Source organism: Nerophis lumbriciformis, linkage group LG02, assembly GCF_033978685.3.
Source record: "Nerophis lumbriciformis linkage group LG02, RoL_Nlum_v2.1, whole genome shotgun sequence".
Taxonomy (NCBI): Eukaryota; Metazoa; Chordata; class Actinopteri; order Syngnathiformes; family Syngnathidae; genus Nerophis; species Nerophis lumbriciformis.
Genome location: NC_084549.2, coordinates 35,075,975 through 35,097,909, shown reverse-complemented (window position 1 = coordinate 35,097,909; position 21,935 = coordinate 35,075,975). Strand labels below are relative to the sequence as shown.

Sequence of the window (21,935 nt, the reverse complement as noted above, 5' to 3'; positions counted from 1 at the left end):
AACCAAAGGCCTAATAAAAGTATTCTTTGGTGTACGAACCTTGTCTCGTTGTATGAACATTTCAGCCACACATTTTGTGTCTGCAGCGCAGGCATTTTGTGCCCGGCAGCACATCCATTGTAAGCAGGCTGATCGATCTACGGTGCTCACTGTACATTCATTCAGCACAGTGATACTGTCAGCTACTATGCTACTTTTTGTGGTTTTTAAGTGTTTTTTAGCCTTTTTACAATTTAATTTTTTACAACAATGGACAAGCGATGTATGATTTTAAACATTCAGGAAGTATCCACAGCGTTGTCGAGACAGCCTTGCCCTCATGCCCCCTTTATCAACAAGATATAGTGGATTTTATTTATTTGTTCCTAATCATTGTAGTGTTAAAAGTTAAAAAGTTAAAGTACCAATGATTGTCACACACACACTAGGTGTGGCGAGATTATTCTCTGCATTTGACCCATCACCCTTGATCACCCCCTGGGAGGTGAGGGGAGCAGTGGGCAGCAGCGGTGGCCGCGCCCGGGAATCATTTTTGGTGATTTAACCCCCAATTCCAACCCTTAAAGTTAAGGAGTGTTATGTCTTAAAACTGTGAGTGCACCAATTTGCACCACTGTGTGTGCGTGTCGGCGGGGAGGCTACAAATAAGGACAGTTCATACTTTTGTTGTTTTGGCTTTGTTAATCAAGGAATAGTTGATCCATCACCTTCTTGTTATGTTCGTCTGATTTACAGTACTGTAAATCACTTTATATTGAGTTTAAAGTGTACAAACTGTCACTAAAATATGGACTTTTAGCAAGGCTGGAACCCATTATTCATGTTTACATTATTTTATTGTGGAGAAATTTGCTTCAATATATGAACTTTTCTATTTAAGAACTAATTAAAGGAGAACTGCACTTTTAGTACAAGGTGTAACAATGGAGGTACTGGGATTCGCTCTATTCCGCCTATAAAATGCTTTAAAAAACATCCAAAAACATCTAAAAACATTATATATAGAGGCTGTTAGAATATGTCTAACGTAGTAACATGCACATTAATAACAAAATGTAATGTAATGTAATTTATGTATCTTGGGCACTTTAAGCATACGACGATGCATTAATTTCCCAGACGTATTACAGCGTTCGCTATATTCTTCAACAACAACGACTATACTAATCATGGCAGACTTCATGAAAGCCAACAATAATGACTTTGGGACAAATGATGATCCATAACCCTATATTTTTGAGCCTGAATATATAGAGGATTATGTTTTAGAAGCTGAATGATAAGCAGATCCAGCAAGCACTATTACTATTGCTAAAAAAAATATATATAAACTACGAACATAATAAAACAATCACTTACTGTACAATGTCTGCTCTCACTGGGATGCCGACTGATGGGACGTTTACTGTTAATCTTCCCACTTAAATGAAGAATTATTCATAATCCTCACTGGGGATTTTAATGGCAATATCGCTAATACTTAATATTTAGGTTACGACATGTAAATGGAGTATTGTTGGCGGTTTTTAGAGGGCTTTATGGGTGCAATGAAGGACTCCAATTAGCTGCACCCTTAACCATATATTACAAATTAGAATGCATAGAAAATGCAAAACGTGTTCTTGTCCTACATAGAGACTATGAATGATAGGCAAACGTCCAATAACAAGTGCAGTTCCCCTTTAAGTTTGTAAATCGAGGTTCCACTGTATTGTAAGTAGTATTTTCCTATTTTTTTCAAATGTTGACAGGTATTGGTACACCTTGGTGAAAAGCATTGAAAACATATTAGAATTTTTGAGCTAGTGGTATAACTATTAAATAAATATTGATTGTGAATGTGTTAATAGCTTTTCGCTATGTAATGTATATGGAGCACTACCCTTCCACAGGTTAGGGGTCACACAGGCGATCATAACCTATACCACACAGATGAAGATTATGACATGAGAAAAGTTGCAAAGGCTGTGCCCACCTTGGCATCGAGGCTTTTTATTGGCCACTGCTGAGCCACTGATAGGTCGGCCATTGGGGGTGACACACCAACAGTATCCAGTGTAGCTGTGACATTGAACCTGTAAGCAATTCAGTGCATAAAGCTTCAGTAATACAACAGGAATGAAACCTCCAAAGCAGCCATCGCTCGTATCATAAAGTTTAAAAAAAATAAATAATACAAATAAAAATAAACAAACTGGGGGTTACCTCACTATATGTGCCATCGGGGTTGCATACAGGCACAAAGACCTGAGGGAATAGCTTCTTGGCCTGCTGTTCGGTGTACTTCTTCTCTGCTACGCATCTGGACGTATCTAAGAAAAAAATACAAATCACTCCAATCACTACACATCTCACAGAACAATGCTACGACCCACAGCTCTAGTACTTTCCTATGCCGCACAGCTGCAAGCGCAGCATGTTCAAAAAGTCAAGATGCTGAATATCATGGACGATGATGATGATAATGATGATGAATTCAAATAAAACACAGAGGGTTGGAAGAAGGAGGAATACTATTTTGGAGACATTTCGGAAGCAGCAGATCAGATGCTTGTGTGGCTGGGAAAAGGACCAACACCCTCAGTCTTATTAGGCGCACGCCAGGCTGGTGCCTGGTGGTAAAGCCATTACGAAACAAGATGTCTCATGCTGCCTTCGTAGAACATTCCAGTCAATGGAGAAAAGGGCTGACGGCACACAAGGAAAACCTAACCCTTTCTCTGCCTCTCACCATTTGACCACGCAGCCAATTCAACCTTTGTTGTCAATGGAAATGTGCTTCATCAGAATACTTTCACTGGTATTTCAGAGTCACCGATCCTTTACAGTAACAATCTAGGCCAGCCATCACCAAATGTGAACCTTGGTCCGCAGCCGACAAAGTGACCGCAATGTAGTAATATTAATAATATAATAATGCTTGCAAATCGTTGTATACGATGATTGATTAATTAAAATGAGACAATGGAATTGTTTGTTTACCTACGGAGAAGTGATTGGGACCATGGCTTGACGCAGATATCCAAATATTTTAAAGTGAATGGATGGCTGTTTATTCTTCCAGTTCCAAAGTGTCTCATATGCTTTGAAACAGTATCGCTGATCAAAACCAGGAATGTGAAGCACCATTATAAGTTACAGATCCTTTGAGAAGAATCCACAGAAATCTAAGGTAAGTGCGTGAAAAACAGCAGAGCTTAGAGTCATGACACATTCACTTCGGGCCCTATTCTCCCATGCGCTTAAGTGAAAAAAGCTGTGCAATTTCACAGATTTTGCCCGCCAAGCATTCTCCCCTTCTGAGGCTACAATAAGTACAGATGCCCCAGAAGGTTAAAAATGATATTACACTTGAATTTTGGTTGCAGTGTACACCACACATAAGAAAATTATACAAGAAACCAGAACATTTTTAAATCTATTTTGACCAATTCAATTGCGACACCTGGAGACATCCATTGAGAAGAGGAATAAAGGACCAGAATGCCACTCTGCATTAAATCTTTAAAAATAAAAATTGAATGAAAGAAACGCTGAGAGCGACAACAGCGGAAGGGGACCACGCATATCGGACATGCTTGACCATGCTGGAATTAACAGATGTTCAATACAATTTTAACTGGACAGTGATCACTGAACTATGTGATTATTTGATAGAAAAAATACATATAATGTAGCGTTTATCAATTGATTTGATAGATTTTTTTGACATCTAGTATCAAACTGTTTGACAAACAGGTCCTAGGTGAGGGATCAGACAAAGAGCAGCTCGAAGACCTCGATGAAAAAGACAAACCAAGGACTCAGATTTCCATCGCCCGGACGCGGGTGACCGGGGCCCCCCTCTGGTACCAGGCCTGGAGATGGGGCACGATGGCGAGGGCCTGGTGGCCGGCCACATGGGCTACATGGGTCGCCCCTCCAATGGGCTCACCACTCATGGGAGGGGCCATAGAGGTCGGGTGCAATGTGAGCTGGGCGGCAGCCGCAGGCAGGGCACTTGGCGGTCCAATCCTCGGCTACATAAGATAGCTCTTGGGACGTGGAACGTCACCTCGCTGGGGGGGAAGGAGCCTGAGCTGGTGCACGAGGTGGAGAAGTTCTGGCTTGATATAGTCAGACTCACTTCGACGCACAGCAAGGGCTCTGGGGCTGGACTCTCTTCCCCTCTGGCGTTGCACAAGCTTTCTACCAATCACCACCTGGTGGTGAGTTGGCTCCGATGGCGGGGGAGGATGCCGGACAGACCTGGCAGGCCCAAACGCATTGTGAGGGTCTGCTGGGAACGTCTAGCAGAGACTCCTGTCAGAGAGAGTTCCTTAAGGCTCTGGATGCTGTGGGGCTGTCTTGGTTGACAAGACTCTGTATCATTGCGTGGACATCGAGGGCGGTACGTCTGGATTGGCAGACCGGGGTGGAGGTTCCTCTCTTTAAGAAGAGGAACCGGAGAATGTGTTCCAACTATCGTGGGATCACACTCCTCAGCCTTCCCGGTAAGGTCTATTCAGGTGTACTGGAGAGGAGGCTACGCCGGATAGTCGAACCTCAGGTTCAGGAGGACCAGTATAGTTTTCAAGTACCTCACAGCCTTGTTCACGAGTGAGGGAAGAGTGGATTGTGAGATCGACAGGCGGATCGGTGCGGCGTCTTCGGTAATGCGGACACTGTATCGATCTGTTGTGGTAAAGAAGGAGCTGAGCCGGAAGGCAAAGCTTTCAATTTACTGGTCGATCTACGTTCCCATCCTCACCTATGGTCATGAGCTTTGGGTTATGACCGAAAGGACAAGATTATAGGTACAAGCGGCCAAAATGAGTTTCCTCCGTCAGGTGGCGGGGCTCTCCCTTAGAGATAGTATGAGAAGCTCTGTCATCCAGGAGGAGCTCAAAGTAAAGCCGCTGCTCCTCCACATCGAGAGGAGCCAGATAAGGTGTTTCGGGCATTTGGTCAGGATGCCACCCGGACGCCTCCTATGGGAGGTGTTTAGGGCACGTCCGACCGGTAGGAGGCCACGGGGAAGACCCAGGACACGTTGGGAAGACTATGTCTCCCGGCTGGCCTGGGAACACCTCGAGATCCCCCGTGAGGAGCTGGACGAAGTGGCTGGGGAGAGGGAAGTCTGGGCTTCTCTACTTAGGCTGCTGCCCCCGCGACCCGACCTCGGAGAAGCGGAAGAAAACGGAGTATCAAACTGTCAGCTGTCACCTCGCAAGCACACGCACACAAAAACAAACACCCACAAACAGCTGCTTGGCCCTTCCGACGCGTCACAGCTTCATAAACATGCACACTTAAAAGAAGTCTTGACATCAAAAATAACTGTGTATGGTAATAACAAGTGAAACAAAGTTTTATCTACGGCTTCACATCCAGGTCAGTTGAGCGTGCATATACACACACTACATTACCATGACAACACACATACACATGGCAAGCACTGCCTGGATTGATTACGGCCTTTTCAAATGTAAAGTGTTGTCTTTTACATGGATTTCAATGACATTCACAACTGTCAGGAAAATTCCATATTCCATTATTTCACACAGCCAATAAGAAAGGCATCTTGGCAAAGTTTGAGCCCCCTTTCATTCAGCACTTCTGCCTAATTTATGTATAGTGGCCATGTCTGTAGGCTGGATGCGAGAATACGAATAAAAGCAAGGTGTGTAAATTCAAACGCGTAAAAAACACCTTAGCGCAACCAAGAAAATAGAGCCCTGATGCACAGCGGCGTGCAAATGAGTGTTCACTTAGAATTGTATGTATTTTGAACAAACATTTGTAAAGTGACGGGAGAATTGTGAAGAAGTGCTTCTGCCGAGACTTACTTGAAGGTTAACAAAAAAAGACTTGTGTGACATAAATCAAGCAAATCCCAATGTCAGCTACCACAATAACAAGAAAATCAGAAACTTTAACAAAATATGTATTTTTACAGCTTGATGCAGTTATTCAGAGCTGCATGTGTATACTTACCCATAGGTAAGTGGTTATATATATATATATATATATATATATATATATATATATATATATATATATATATATATATAATATTTGTTTAAATCGCAGAGAACTGATGTAAAATGCATCTTACATTATTGATAATGAAATAAACAATGTAGTCCTTTTTTATTTCAGTTCACTGTGTTGACTCAAATTGAATATTATTGAAACAGTATTTTATTACATTTGATATTCATATGCGCTAGTCTGTTTGATGTCATTTATGGCAATATGAAGTTCAGATCTTCACTGTGAGAATTTTTCATAAACTGAATTTTTTCAATTTTAATTGAAGACGTCTGTTCTAAGGTCTGACTTCAACACCATGCATGTCCAACATATGGTACAACCTCATTTGTTAAAAAAAACAACAATCACCCTTAATGATATACTTCTGGCAAGATAAGTAGTGGTTACCATATTGTTTTAATCAAAACTTGACTCAAAATAGGTACCACATTCCTTCAGTGCCTTGAGGCAGTTGAACCATGTGACATTTTGCAGCCAATGAGTAAAGTAGTAATAGCTAGAAAAGCACTGAAGACCTCCGGCAGGTCGTGCCTACCATTACTAAAAAAGTTGTGACTCTTCAAAATGTAGTCAGTGGTTTCTAATCCCATTTCTGACATTTCCTGAAAGTTTAATCAAAATGTGATTGGGTAATTAAATTACCTTTTAAACTTGGACAAACCTATACAAGCAATAATGAGCAATAATCCAACAGACTGGCAGAGAAACAGCTACATAAAAAAAAAACGTAACTTATTTAACCAGCCACTTCTGATTGTTTGAACAGGTAAACAATCATAACAACAAGTAAATGCCTTGTTACACCATTTTTGGTGGGTGTAAATGAATTTAAGGGACTTAAAAATGCCTATGACCTCAACTCAGCGTGTTGGCCAACTGCACCATCTGTTTAAAGTCTCAGTGACGCTTCAATGGTAACTTGGTGTGACACACAGTCCCCGTCTGTCTGGCAGGTTCAAATTCTATCAAAAAATTACTCACGCACATTTTACAAAAAGTGCTCATTTTGTCACAAGCGTGCAAGTTATTGGCATGAGTTGCACATCCAAATTGGATCATCAATACACACACTAAACGCATATGCTACTTTATTTTCGCCTCTGCATGCGTGTGTCGCTGGCGTGCAGGGCCAAGGTGATGATGGGAATGATGATCATCATGATGATGGAAACAGTGAATTAAAGTTAGATCTACTGGAAAATCCCAAAACTCATCATCTTTCTCCAAAGTCTGAATGGAAAAAATGACAGGCCACTCCATTCATTCCAGCTCAGTTCTAGAAAACAAATACCGTCTCACTCTCATTTTTGTGCTTTCAGGCCGGACGAGTCCTGTGTCTCGTTTTGGGCTTCGGACATCAATGCAGCTCCTGCTTCTTTCAACCCTGTCAACCAGGAGCAGAGGGGGGTCCGAACTCTTATAGACCCAATGTTATTGACACATACAATACGACTTTCATGGACTTTCGTCCCTTTCAACTTCCTAGCTGGAATCCTCTATTCTGTGTCCTCTGCATCCAGATGTCCTCTAAAAGATGTTGCCATGGAGTCCCAGCACGGGCATACATTTGTGGAATGCTTCTCTATCAAACAATACTTTTCTTCTTCTTAACAAACTTTCTCTCACACGGTCAAAATTGTAACGTGTCAGCAGAATAGCGCAATGAAGTAGCAATGCAGTCAGAGAGTGGGGTGAGGGGTTGAGGCGGCAACATTGGGTGCTTGAGTGCATCCTTCTAACACTGAGCAACAATGAGGACGTCTGTGAGCTGCCTGACCTCACCAGCTCTATGACCCCTTTTGTTCTTACTCTCCAGTTCTATAATCGTTACATGGACAAAACCATTGGGACTCACATGGCCATTATGCATAGGGGGAATGAAAATGAATGTGGAGTTACTATACTCTCCTCTACATTTGAGTTCATGGCAAAACTGAGGGCAGTAAAGTCACGTCTCTCAAGTTCTTCCACACTAAACTCTTCCAAGCATGCATTCATGGACCTTTGACACAGTTATGTGGAAACAGAACTAACCTTTCTGAAAATGTAGAACAAGTAAATCTTGACCTATACCTAAGTGGGAGTATTCAAACTTTACCCACTAAGGCAGGGGTCCACAAGCTACGGCCCGCCAGCGTCCAAAATCCTGCCCGCAGGAAGTCCCAAGTTATAAAGAATATATATATATATTTTTTTTTTTTATTATTATAATATTTTTTAATCTGTCCTTTCTAATCAATTTTCTAACGCTTGTTACTCTCGGGGTCTCCCAGCCACTGAGGCAAGTCATATTGTCTAAAAATGCACTTTCCCATCGATAACGTGACATCGCGCTTGCGTCGCAGTGTCGGGCAAGCGCGCGGGAAGTGCACGCTCTTTCAGTCAATTAGTGCGCAAGGAATATATATATACAATGTGGGCCCGAGTCAAAGAGTTTGGGGACCCCTGCACTAAGGGCTGCATACTGAGAAATCAAAAGATACACTAATGCCGTTTTGACATTTCTACAGATTTTTTAATGTTGTTAAAAAGACTAAAACAAGTTACATATTTAAAGATAAAGCTTTGTGTTTTTATTAATTATGTGTATAAGCATTTAAGTTTTTTCTTTTTGCTCTATTTTTGACATTGTCCCGCAGGCCACAAATGGCATACTTGTCGACCCTTCCGTTTAGAGCTGCAACGATTAATAGGTTAATTTGATTAGAAAAAAGATTCAATTATTCGGTTGCTTTGTTTAATCGTTTAATAAGTATAACTAATACAAATGTATAAAATGGAACTAATGGAGTGCCTAGGACTTCAAATACGCGAACATAGTTTCCACACAGTGGCTGCGATAGGGCGCACATGAGAGTGGTGTTGTGTGGGCAGTGAACGGCAGAGAGTTTTAATTTAAAACTTTTATCTAATAATGCACACTAGTGCAATTTAAATTTAAATTATGTGCCTTTATTGAGTTATAGCAAGCAGAAAAAAAAATAACAGTCCCTAAAATACGCATTGAGGCTAGAACGTGTTTTATCCGATTCCAGATTAGTCGTACATTATAATTGGTAGATTACTCGATTACTCAAATAATCGATAGCTGCAGCCCTACTCCCGTTTTCTCCTGTACACTCCAGTATTTAGCTCTCCTATACCCGGAGTCCTCCCTTTCCAATGTTTATATCTTTACTAAAAAAAGCAGTATAGCAGTAATGTTTCTGGTACGCTCGCCTTGGCGGCGGCCTCTGCAAGACTCTGTTAACAGCTGCGTGACTATGGTTGACAATAGGGATGTCCGGTAATGGCTTTTTGCCGATATCTGATATTCCGATATTGTCCAACTCTTTAATTACCGATACCGATATCAACCGATACCGATATCAACCGATATATACAGTCGTGGAATTAACACATTATTATGCCTAATTTGGACAACCAGGTATGGTGAAGATAAGGTACTTTAAAAAAAAAAAATAAATAAATAAAATAAGATAAATAAATTAAAAACATTTTCTTGAATAAAAAAGAAAGTAAAACAATATAAAAACAGTTACATAGAAACTAGTAATTAATGAAAATTAGTAAAATTAACTGTTAAAGGTTAGTACTATTAGTGGACCAGCAGCATGCACAATCATGTGTGCTTACGGACTGTATCCCTTGCAGACTGTATTGATATATATTGATATATAATGTAGGAACCAGAATATTAATAACAGAAAGAAACAACCCTTTTGTGTGAATGAGTGTGAATAAATGGGGGAGGGAGGTTTGTTGGGTTGTTGCACTAATTGTAAGTGTATCTTGTGTTTTTTATGTTGATTTAATAAAAATAAATAAATAATACATTTTTAAAAAAAAATTAAAAAAAAAACGTTACCGATAATAAAAAAAAACAATACCGATAATTTCCAATAGTACATTTTAACGCATTTATCGGCCGATAATATCGGCAGGCCGATATTATCGGACATCTCTAGTTGACAATGGCGTGGATAGTGACAGGCAGCATGGCAAGTCGCTTGTCACATGTGAGCGATGGATGGACATAAAACACAACGCCAGAGAAAATGTCTCTGCCAAATATCTAAAGAAGTGCAGGGTCAGACACACTCTTGCTTTTTGTAAGATTCCTAACACCAACTTTTAATATACTGTATTAAATCATCATGAAAAATCTCTAAAGCATAAAGTCGGTAAAGAAGTCTAGAATCCTTTTCATGTCATGTAAAATTGACATGGCATTTGTATTTGTTGTGGCTTTTGCAATTGTGCTGTAGCTGAATGTTGCTGTGTTATGACTTTATGATATTGTCTTGTCGTGTTTGCATTTGGTGTGACCTTTCTCAGCCACCGTTGCTAACCGCCATTCTTATTTTGACATCTTATGGCGATGATGCTACAGACGGTCAGATAGACTTGAGTAATGTTTAATGTCCTTATCGTTAAAATTGCTAAACTTCATATAGAGTCTGCCCTTCTTAAATCCAATGTTTTCCTTTTTTTTTAGTTTACATACATTTGATCGATGTTGGATCAATCCCTATCTTCTGAAAGGCAAACTTGCCATGCACAGATCGATGTAGTTGAATTTTAGGAATATAAATCGATATACTGATTAATTGTTATAAGTTATAACTATTGTTATAACTTATTCTTATCCCAAGTAGGAATGATTTTTGAATTTGAGCTTTATGTCAAAATGTAAGAAATAATCACAGCACAGTGGTACCTCAGTTTTCTTACGCCCCAGCTTTAGTATGTCTCGGTTTTCATTCAATGTCCTGGTTTTAGTACGATTAAACACGCTCGTGACTCAGTCTCTGTGCTTTTTTTACGGAGTACCACTACAAAAATAAAAACACCACAGACTCTAAAAAACAAAACAAAAAGCGAATGAATGTATTGTTTTCATAGAATTCACTTTTCAATGGCTGGATTAACAATGAAAACCGAGGTAGGACTGTATTCACATTCACTCACATTAACACCCATGCAAGATTCAAGCCAAGAACCACCTGCTGCTGAGGCTGACGAGCCATAGAGTCTAAAAGAACACATGCTATTTTCAAATGAATATCCTATAAAGGACATTTCATGTAAGTGCCAAAACCACCTGATAAATAGTAAACAAAACTTATTTCAACTGGAATGGTGCTTGAATGGTAAGCAGCAATCCCTCCCACACACTCACAGCATGTCAACCCCACTCGTCCTCCCAGCACTCAAGAATCAATTATGCTGAAATGAATTTAACCCAGAAGTTTTCCTGTGTGCATTGGAGAGCATCAGGCGGCGCTGAAGCGTGACTCATGACCTGACCTTTGCATGGCCCTCGGATGACCTCAAGCTGGGGGTCGCGGCACTTGGCTCGAAGGAACTCGCAGCGAGATGTGAAGGTCCTGCCGTCGGAGGCACACAGAGGTTTGCGAGGAGCTCCACTACATTCCATGTTGCACTCCTTATCCTGATCCACCCGCAGGAACTGGAGAAAGAATGAAAGTAGGAGATAAGCGGAGGAAACCGTGGCAGTATTTCTTATTTCTGGGAAGCTCTGTATCAAAAGAATGTCAAAAAGGAGTAAAACACTGCATTCAAAATCAAATTCATATGCTTTATCAACTCATATCATAATTTACCAAATCTGCCAGTAGCACAGGCAATGTACGTGCTGCAAATTGGTATTCCTTAGCTTAACTTTGTGAGATCATCAGTTGGTGTTTGTGGCCTTATTTTATTCATCATCTTTGATTCTTTTTTAACCTAAAATGTGCTAAAGCCTGCTGGCAAATAGTGATAATACTGATGGCTTCGGATTTAATGTATTTTGCTGCATTATGTCATTGTGGCACCTTGGTGATTTGTTTTGTTTCAATTGTAATACCAAATGTGGAATCACCTATGGAAAAAATAGGCACACACTTCTGGTGAAGAAAGTTTTTTTGGTTAAGAAAGTGCATGACATGCTGCTATGCCTCGATCAATGACTAAAACAACTACCGTATTTTTCGGACTATAAGTCGCAGTTTTTTTCATAGTTTGGCCGGGGGTGCGACTAATACTCAGGAGCGACTTATGTGTGAAATTATTAACACATTACCGTAAAATATCAAATAATATTATTTAGCTCATTCACGTAAGAGACTGGACATATAAGATTTCATGGGATTTAGCGATTAGGAGTGACAGATTGTTTGTTAAACGTATAGCATGTTCTATATGTTATAGTTATTTGAATGACTCTTACCATAATATGTTATGTTAACATACCAGGCACGTTCTCAGTTGGTTATTTATGCATCATATAACGTACACTTATTCAGCCTGTTGTTCACTATTCTTTATTTATTTTAAATTGCCTTTCAAATGTCTATTCTTGGTGTTGGATTTATCAAACAAATTTCCCCAAAAAATGCAACTTATACTCCAGTGCGACTTATATATGTTTTTTTCCTTCTTTATTATGCATTTTCGGCTGGTGCGACTTATACTCCGGTGCGACTTATACTCCGAAAAATACGGTATAAGTGGGCAATACGTTAAGACACCATGGAAGTGCATTAAAATGAATGTGGTAAATGTATATCAGTTATACCTTCTTTTGCGTATTATCTCTACACTCTAATTTTACCATAATTCCGGACCCATATACAGTATAAAGGGATATTTCTGTGTGGAGTTTGCATGTTCTCCCCGTGACTGCATGGGTTCCTTCTGTGTACTCTGGCTTCCTCCCACCTCCAAAGACATGCACCTGGGGATAGGTTCATTGGCAACACCAGATTTGTCCTTAGTGTGTGAATGTGAGTGTGAATGTTGTCTGTCTATCTGTGTTGGCCCTGGGTATACGCCGCCTTGCGCCCGAGTGCAGCTGGGATAAGCTCCAGCACCCCTGTGACCCCGAGTGGGACAAGCGGTAGAAAATTGATAGGTGGATTTTCTTAAATGTATAATTCACTAGTATTTTGTAAATCAGATAAATAAATAAATGATAAATGGGTTGTACTTGTATAGCGCTTTTCTACCTTCAAGGTACTCAAAGCGCTTTGACAGTATTTCCACATTCACCCATTCACACACACATTCACACACTGATGGCGGGAGCTGCCATGCAAGGCGCTAACCAGCAGCCATCAGGAGCAAGGGGTGAAGTGTCTTGCCCAAGGACACAACGGACGTGACTAGGATGGTAGAAGGTGGGGATTGAACCCCAGTAACCAGCAACCCACTCTACCAACTTCGCCACATGTATTAAAGCTGTGTTATTAAATGCGACATACATTTTTGACAAAAGAAAGTGGCTATTGCACAATAAGTAAACAAAAGTCAAAACTACTAATACCTCCCATTTAACCTCGAAAGACCTTAGTGGCCACATGCGTGGACAGCACCTTTTAGCTCTTATTTCCAAATTTGTGTACACTTCTGAATTGGGGTCTTATGCCGCTTATGTGGACACTTATACTGCTATCTGGTGGTGTCAGAAGAGTATAACATACAATGGAATTTTGAAAAAAAAGTGTAAAAATAAAAATGTGTATGTAACTACACATGACGTACACGTTTGTGTACTTATGGACTAAGTACATAATATCAAAAGATGATTTTTAGTTTTTATTTCTAATTAGGGTCCAATAAGCCCAAATAGCAAAGATAAATAAAAAAATCATTTAAACAAACAGCTTGGGCCTTAAGAGGTTAAATCATTTGGGTTTCACAGGTTCTCGGCAGGGTCTTTGAGGGTGCATAGGAGTTTGCCCAACCAGTCTACATGTGCTTTGTGGATTTGGAGAAGGCATTTGACCGTGTCCCTTAGGAAGTCCTGTGAGGAGTGCTCAGAAAGTATGGAGTATCGGACTGTCTGATTGTGACGGTCCGTTCCCTGTATGATCGGTGTCAGAGCTTGGTCTTCCTGACTTTGTAAATAATAACAAAAACTGTTACATTCCTGTACTTTCTGTCTGCTTTTTCCTGACTCTGTCTGGATGCGGGAGGAAGGTTAGAGCTTGGGGCACACCTGCTGGCAATCACATGCTCATTATTTAAGCTGATTGCACTCGCCTGTTGTTGCTGGTTCTTTCCCTGACGTCTTCCTAGCACATCAGACCATACAACTATCTCCTCACTAAATTTCCATGCCTGGATTTGATAAGTATTTATTTTGTTACTTTGTATTTTTTTGTTGTGCCCCAATTCCCTCCACCTTCCTCCTAGCTAGTATTTTTGTTTGCTACTCTGTCTACCTATTTTTTCATGGCTCTGTTTTTTGCCACCAGTGCCATTGTTTTGTGTTTTTTACCTTATTGTACTTAATTAAAGACTTAGTACGCACAACTCTGCCTTTTCTGTTTCTGGGGTCCATTCTGCTACAAGAGTGTAACATATAGAACCAGCCAGACAGTTGGAACCATCCGAAGCGTACTTTTTCGATGGGGCCCTGCATACCAAGCGCTACGCCTACACCAACAGGAGGAGACATTTACTGAGCTTGGCGCCAGTCTTCATAGCCTGTGCTCCCACAGAGATGCTAGGATGGAGGCTCTAGAAACTCTTTTTTCTGTGATACGAACCACGTTCCAGCCCGGCACTCAAACTGGCTGATTCCTGCCCTCTGCTGTCTCGCCCTGAACACTTTTCTGGGGACGCTGGCGATGTTCGCCCATTTCTTATCCAGTGCCAGGTACTCTTTCTTGGAAATCTAAAGAACTTGAAATAACAGAATTTATCGACTCAGGTGCTGATGACTGTTTTCTTGATGAGGATTGTGTTAAGATTCAGAACATACCTATTATAATTTTTTTTTTAGATGTGCTGTTTCAGACCGAACCACTCACACTTTGTGTGTCGGGTAATCATGTCGAAGAGAGTACATTTTTCTTCATTCCCCCTCATTCCGCTCCTGTTGTCCTCGAGCTAACCTAGCTTACCACACACAACCCTCATATTGATTGGAATAAATTCACAATAACAAATTGGAGTGTTTTTTGCAACTCCCACTGCTTCAAGTCTGCTAGCCCACGTTCAGTTGTCACTTATACTAACTACCATGCCTAAGGAAATCGACCTCACACATGTTTTGCCTGCCTACCATGATCTCGGCAAAGTGTTCTGTAACGCACGCATAATATCATTTCCACCTCATAGACCTTCTTGCAGAGGCTCCATTACTCACTACCTGCTTATATACTATACGGCCTGAACGCGAAAACCTCGAAGAATATATCACATAATCTCTAGCTTCCGTTATCATCCAACTTTCCTCTTCTCCACTTGCTGCTAGATTTTTTTTGTCGAAGGCCAAGTCTTTCCGACCATGTATTAATTACTGGGCGCTAAATGATTTCACCATAAAAAGCAAGTCTGCTTTAACTTTAGCTCCATTAGTCACACAAATGTTTTCACTAAACGTGATCTCAAACGCTTACCATCTAATTCGTATCCGGGAGGGTGACGAGTGGAAGACAGCATTTAATACTCCAATGGGGCATTTTGAGTATTTAGTTATGCAATTTGGGTTAACCAAACGCCCCCGCAGTTTTTCAAAGCCTCATAAACGACATCTTGCGTGACATGCTCGGTAGTTTCGTTTTTGTATACTTTGATGACATTCTGGTTTTTTCAACCACGCTAGAGGAACACATTCAACAATTCCGCTTAGTTCTTCAGAGACTACATGGAAATAAACTTTTTGTCAAGGCCAAGAAGTGTAAATTCCATGCTTCTTCAGTTTCATTATTGGGGTTAATTGTGAAGCAAGAGCTGAAACCCGATCCGGCCAAGGTTCAGGCCTTGGTCGACTGGTCATTCCTACATCTAGGAAGCTTCTGCAGAGATTCCTGGGCTTTCTGAATTTCCATCGACGGTTTATCCGCAATTATAATCTGGTCGTTGATCCACTCACGAAGCTCACATCCACTAAAACTCCTTTTTGCTTGACCCCAAGAGTCTGAAGCTGCATTTAACCTGTTAAAAGGATGATTTACTTCTGCTCACATTCTTGCTCATCCTGATTCTGATTCTGCATTTTTTGTTGAGGTCGATGCGTCTGACTCTGGTGTGGGGGATGTCCTTTCCCAGCCTGACTTGTCCAACGATTAGCTGTACCCCAGTGCCTTCTCATGTCACCTGACGCCTGCAGAGAAAAATTATGACACCGGCAATTGGGAACATCTGGCTGTCTTGCTGGCTCAGCAGGAGTGGAAGCACCATTTGGAGGGTTCACAGCTACCCTTCACCGACCATAAAAAATTGAATTATCTGCACTACGCCCAAAGATTGAATCCTTAACAGGCACGATGGGCTTTCTTCCTCTCCCGCTTCAACTTCACTCCACCATTTTGGATCAGAGATTGACAGCCTGATGCCCTGTCAAGGATGCACTCCTCCCTGGTAGACGAGAGCCCTCATGAGACCATCATCCCTCAGGCCCGGATCCTGGGTAGGGGGGGGTGGGGGGGTGGGGGGGGGGGCACTACAATGGGAAGTGGAGAAGGAGGTGGAAGCGGCCATCAAGGAAGTTTCTGTTCCTGCTGCCTGCCCGACTGGTCAACTCTGTGTCACACCAGGTATTTGCTCTAAAGTACTCTCTTGGGCACACAGTTCCAGACTGGCATGCCAACCCGTAGTCAATCAGACTATGTTTCTTGTAGTGCAGCGTTTTTGGTGGCCCTCCATGAGGACCAACGTCAAGGACTTTGTTGCGGCTTGCTCCGTCTGTGCCCACAATAAGCGATCACACCAGACTCCTGCTGGACTCCCGAGGCCGCTGCCCATTCTTCCTTTCCCTGGTCTCATGTAACATTGGATTTCATCACAGAACTCCCTCCATCCAATGGCAACAGTCATTCTCACAATGGTGGACCGTTTCTCCAAGATTGTCCACTTCGACGCATAACCTAAACTTCCATCCTCCCTGGAAACTGCTGATCTGCTGGTTCAACATGTGTTTCATCTATACGAGTTTCCTGTTGACGTTGTCTCTGATAGAGGGCCCCAGTTTGCATCAGCTGTGTAGAAGGCATTTTGCAAATCTTTCGGGTCCTCAGCTAGTCTCTCTTCTGGCTACCATCCACAGTCCAACGGCCAGACAGAGCGAGCCAACCAAGACCCGGAGGCCACCATACGCTGCATCTGCCATCAACAACCTGTTTTCTAGGCTCTCAACCTTTTCTGGATCGAATATGCCTTTAACTCTCGCTTCAGTTCCGCCACATGGGTCTCTTCATTCCAAGCCGCATATGGTTTTCCTGGAGTCGGAGTCGGCCGTGTCTGTTACCGCCCACCTGTGTCGGGCTCTCCTGGTCTAGCACAATACTAGAGCTGCACTGTCTCGCACTTCTGAGCCATGGTAGTGAGGATTAGTAGCATAGAAGCAGCTTTAAGACAACAGGCTCGTTACAGCTTGTTCTGAAATTTGAGCCGGTGTTCTGGCAAGACACGCACCCACCTGGAATTCATGCACCTCCTGTATTAATATGGAAATGTAATTGCGTCTCCCTAACCATGTATCCCTTTTAAATGAATCTTTAATGTGAGTAAAACCTTTAGCCATTTGAGCACTGGGCTGGGCTCGGCAGCTCATCAGCCGATTGCTGCTCAGTTAAAAAAAATCAGATATCAGACATTTTAGTTGAAGCGTTTTTTTTGACACTCTTATAGAGTACTTAAACTAGTGATATCATGATTTTTCTTCTACATTAAAAACACCTCCTTGTTGTCTACATCAGAGGTTCTTAACCTTTTTGACCTCAGGGCCCAACTTTTCCATCACAGAGAGCACAGGGCCATCTTAAATACTAACACTAAATTAGTAATCTTACTCTTGATTTTAGTTATATCTAACTTACTTACAATTTACCGGATAACCTTTTCAAATGATATGAATATGTATTCATCACAAAAAAATGGTCATGGCTTAGGTCAGGCTTATTAAAAGAATATTAATCAAATATACTGCAAAAGAAGGGACTCATAAAACTGATTAAAAATAACTGTATATACATTTACGTAGTACAAAAATTAATTAATTGTAACTAAATTCATAAATATTAATTTAAGTGCAAATGAAAATACAGCTTCAACACTCTAGTCACAATTTTCTATGACTTTAGCTCCAGACTTCTTCTGTTTGAGATTGTCGTTACTGCCAGAAGTGGGGGAAACTGTATTACAACTGACTACCACTGTGGCCCATACAGACCACAACTGAGAAATAGATTTTTTTGGCGGCCCGCTAGGGGGTGCTCGCGGCCCAACAATGGCCCCCGGCCCAATGGTTAGGAAACAGTGGTCTAAATAACATTTAATGGTGGTTCTTTGCTGAAAAAATTGCATAGATTTTGTTTTACAGACCTATTTTTAAGCCACTTTTGTTTTGAGAGGTGGAGTTGTCAGATGCAAATTAACCTCTCCCCACGAAGCCCCCTCACACCAAGTGAGCATTTTCCCCTGCCCGTCAGCTTTGTTTTGTATTTGTATAGCTTTTTTTCTTTTATTGTACACTCTGGGCATTGGTGACCGCCAACAGCCATCTGTTTTGAGTGACTTTCACCACAACACAAAATCCCAGATGATATAGCGAGATCAGCGTCTCACCGTGGTTTGTTGTCGGCACCAAGTAAGTAGGCGAGTATGGGGGCGGACGAAAACGAGGAAGAAAACCCGACTGACTTACAGGTCTGGAACTATACATGCTGGCTAAGGTTAAACTTCTACCTAGTCTGTAACTTTCTAATACTAGATCCTGTACGTATATATGTGTATATTGACAAAAGGCTTTTATATTCTATATCCTGTGAATAACTCCGCTGCACGGATGCTTCAACTTGTAAACAAATTGAGGCTCAAGGCTACAAGGTACGTTAAGTGACATCGCAAACGTAATACCAGATTATACACCTTATTCGTCCATTGCCGAACTCAGTAGGCACTGGTCCAATTAAAACAAACTTTTTAGGAAATTAAATCCTTATTTTGCCAGAGGATGGTGATGCTATTGTCTTACAGTAGAGACTACGTTAGCTACACAACAAATAGAGCTAACATTGCTAACGTATTTTTCACACTTTTCTAACCTACTGCTATTACTATAGACGGTATAGCTCGGTTGGTAGAGCGGCCATGCCAGCAACTTGAGGGTTGCAGGTTCGATCCCCGCTTCCGCCATCCTAGTCACTGCCGTTGTGTCCTTGGGCAAGACACTTTACCCACCTGCTCCCAGTTCCACCCACACTGGTTTAAATGTAACTTAGATATTGGGTTTCACTATGTAAAGCGCTTTGAGTCACTTGAGAAAAAGCGCTATATAAATGTAATTCACTTCACTTCACTACTTACCGTTTCATTGTCTGATTGCAGCTGAGATAGGCTCCAGCACCCTCCGCGACCCCGGAAGGGATAAGCGGTAGAAAATGGATGGATGGATGGATGGATGTCTCCTTCAGTGCCATAAATAGTTGGCACCAAGCCAGCCATTAAAAGTAGTTTTTCAGAAAATCCATCTTTTTGTGAAGGTTCCGACTTCTTTAAAATTAAAGGCACATTTTTATGAAACCAAAAAGTTAACCAGGCACTTCTTACTTCAGATGAGACTGGAGGTTTGAATACTGTCCTGTGTTGGGTAATACCATAAATAACAGCGTTTTCGTTCTTAGAGTCGTATTTTGGGCATTTTGTCATCTCAACCACAGATGCACGTGCACAAACTACAAATTTCGGACGCTAAGGGAGTTTGGGTAGTTTTATACCATTATTGGATGACCTGCTGAATATATTCCCAATTGAGCCAATTGAGCACATTCCAAACAGACAGTTCGGAGAAAGTAGTTAGGAAGGCAATATTTTCTTATAAAAATCTCTGCAATGCCTCCACGCTTTGTTTTCAAATAACCAGCGGACTTATGCAGATCCCAAATTCAGAACAGCAGGTACTAATTAATAGGTAAGAAAAGTTGGTTTTGCACGATAGGGCCCATTTAAAAACGTATTTTCAACCTTAGTGTTTTTTGTTGAAAATCTGACAATTGCTCGATAATTATTTACATGGGTGTGGCGGAAGAATACGTAGGCGTAGGCTGAAGCAAATTGTCGACTTCTGATTTCTGATGAAAATATTTTGATGGTATGTACCTTGCGTTGCGGCAAATGATGACACTAGTGGTGTTCCAATTGATCGTCCGCCTAAAATTGTTGGCCAATTTCAGTGGTAAATCTGTGATCGCCAGTTTCCAATCAATGCCTTTCAATGCTGATCGCAAAAAATGGTCACTCGTAGCTCATACCTTGCAACTTGGTCCTTTTGTTGACAGACAAGGCTACTGCTAGCAGCTACTGCTAACTGTGGTTGTGTATATACTATTGACTTTATTGTGCTTAAACAATTTTATGAAATAAAAGAGAGTAATTAAATGGTTCAAATACTCTCAGGGCCTCAATTCTTAAGATCTAAATATGCGCTATACAGCATCTGCAAACTATGAAATGGCGTGTACTAATACAGTGCATTATTGGGCGTGCTGCGTGCAATTTACTAACACTGCGTGTGCAATTGTGAAGTGCTGCAGACGGCCCTTTTTAAATGAGGATTTTGCATCACCATTTACTGCACATTCATGTTATAATGCTCCTACCTGCAGCGTTTTGCGATGCTTTCAAACATGCAGGAGACATGAACAACTTTTTCTGGCCATTTTAGAAGCGGTCCTGCAGTGCATCTACACTGACACAACTTTTTCTTTTTCTTTTTTACCGCAGAAGGTGCGCTCATTAGAGACAGGCTGCGCTTACTCCGCTCAAAATGCAAAAGATGCATACTTGTTTTTTTCATATAAGAAATATTTCAATCATATATTTTCCTTGTGAAAAAAACATGTCATTGAAAAAATACTAAAGGAAACCAAAATGCAAAAATGTAATCATACTTGCCAACCCTCCCGGATTTTCCGGGAGACTCCCGAAATTCAGCGCCTCTCCCGAAAACCTCCCGGGACAAATTTTCTCCCGAAAATCTCCCGTAATTCAGGCGGAGCTGGAGGCCACAATATAAACAGCGTGCCTACCCAATGACGTTATAACTGTAGAATGATCGAGGGTGAGTTCTTGGTTTCTTATGTGGGTTTATTGTTAGGCAGTTTCATTAACGTCCTCCCAGCGCGGTAACAACACACAACAACAGCAGTCACGTTTTCGTCTACCGTAAAGCAGTTTGTCTGCCGTAAACAACAATGTTGTGATACTCTTAAACAGGGCAATACTGCCATCTACTATACATGCATATGTGACAATAACATATACGGCTTTTAGAGAGTGCAGTGCACAACTGCGCACACAACAAGGAGACGAAACAGAAGAACGAGGAAGATACAGCCATGGCGACGCCGACGACGAGTAAGATGAAGAAATACGCTTGAAAGTTCCAAGCCGCAGCTGCGATTGGACCTGGATAGCCTCCGGGAAGAAGTAGTGGACTACCAAGTGCTTGGCAGTGAAGATCTTCCTCAGGAAGCAAAGATTGACCGGTTTTGGGCCATGCTAGGGAGAGATGGAAGATTCCAGACTGTAGTGCATTTGATGAAAGCACTTTTGTGCGTGCCACACAGCAATGCATCATCAGAGAGGGTGTTCAGCATGGTTAGAAAAATAGTGACAGAGAATAGAACAAGGATGGACAATTCAACCCTTAACTCAACAATGAGTAGATGAGTGTTATGTGTGTGTATATGTGTAAATAAATGAACACTGAAATTCAAGTATTTATTTTATTTATATATATATATACTGTATATATATATATATGTATATATATATATAATTCACCGAAAGTCAAGTATTTCTTATATATATATAAATATATATATATATACAGGGTATATATATATATATATATATATATATATATGAAATACTTGACTTGG

The 21,935-nt window shown here is 41.2% G+C and overlaps 1 protein-coding gene across 2 annotated transcripts in view; it reads right to left on the bottom strand.

Annotated features, from left to right (window-relative positions):
* Positions 1 to 21,935, bottom strand: part of smoc2 (SPARC related modular calcium binding 2) — a 92,079-nt gene that overhangs the window by 51,241 nt on the left and 18,903 nt on the right. For both annotated transcript variants that reach the window (XM_061961503.1, XM_061961504.1), the window contains exons 2-4: positions 11,347 to 11,509; positions 2,206 to 2,312; positions 1,976 to 2,075 (exon numbers count right to left, since the gene is read on the bottom strand). In XM_061961503.1, the coding sequence (XP_061817487.1) occupies positions 1,976 to 2,075; positions 2,206 to 2,312; positions 11,347 to 11,509 (370 nt within the window). The remainder of the gene's footprint in view (positions 1 to 1,975; positions 2,076 to 2,205; positions 2,313 to 11,346; positions 11,510 to 21,935) is intronic.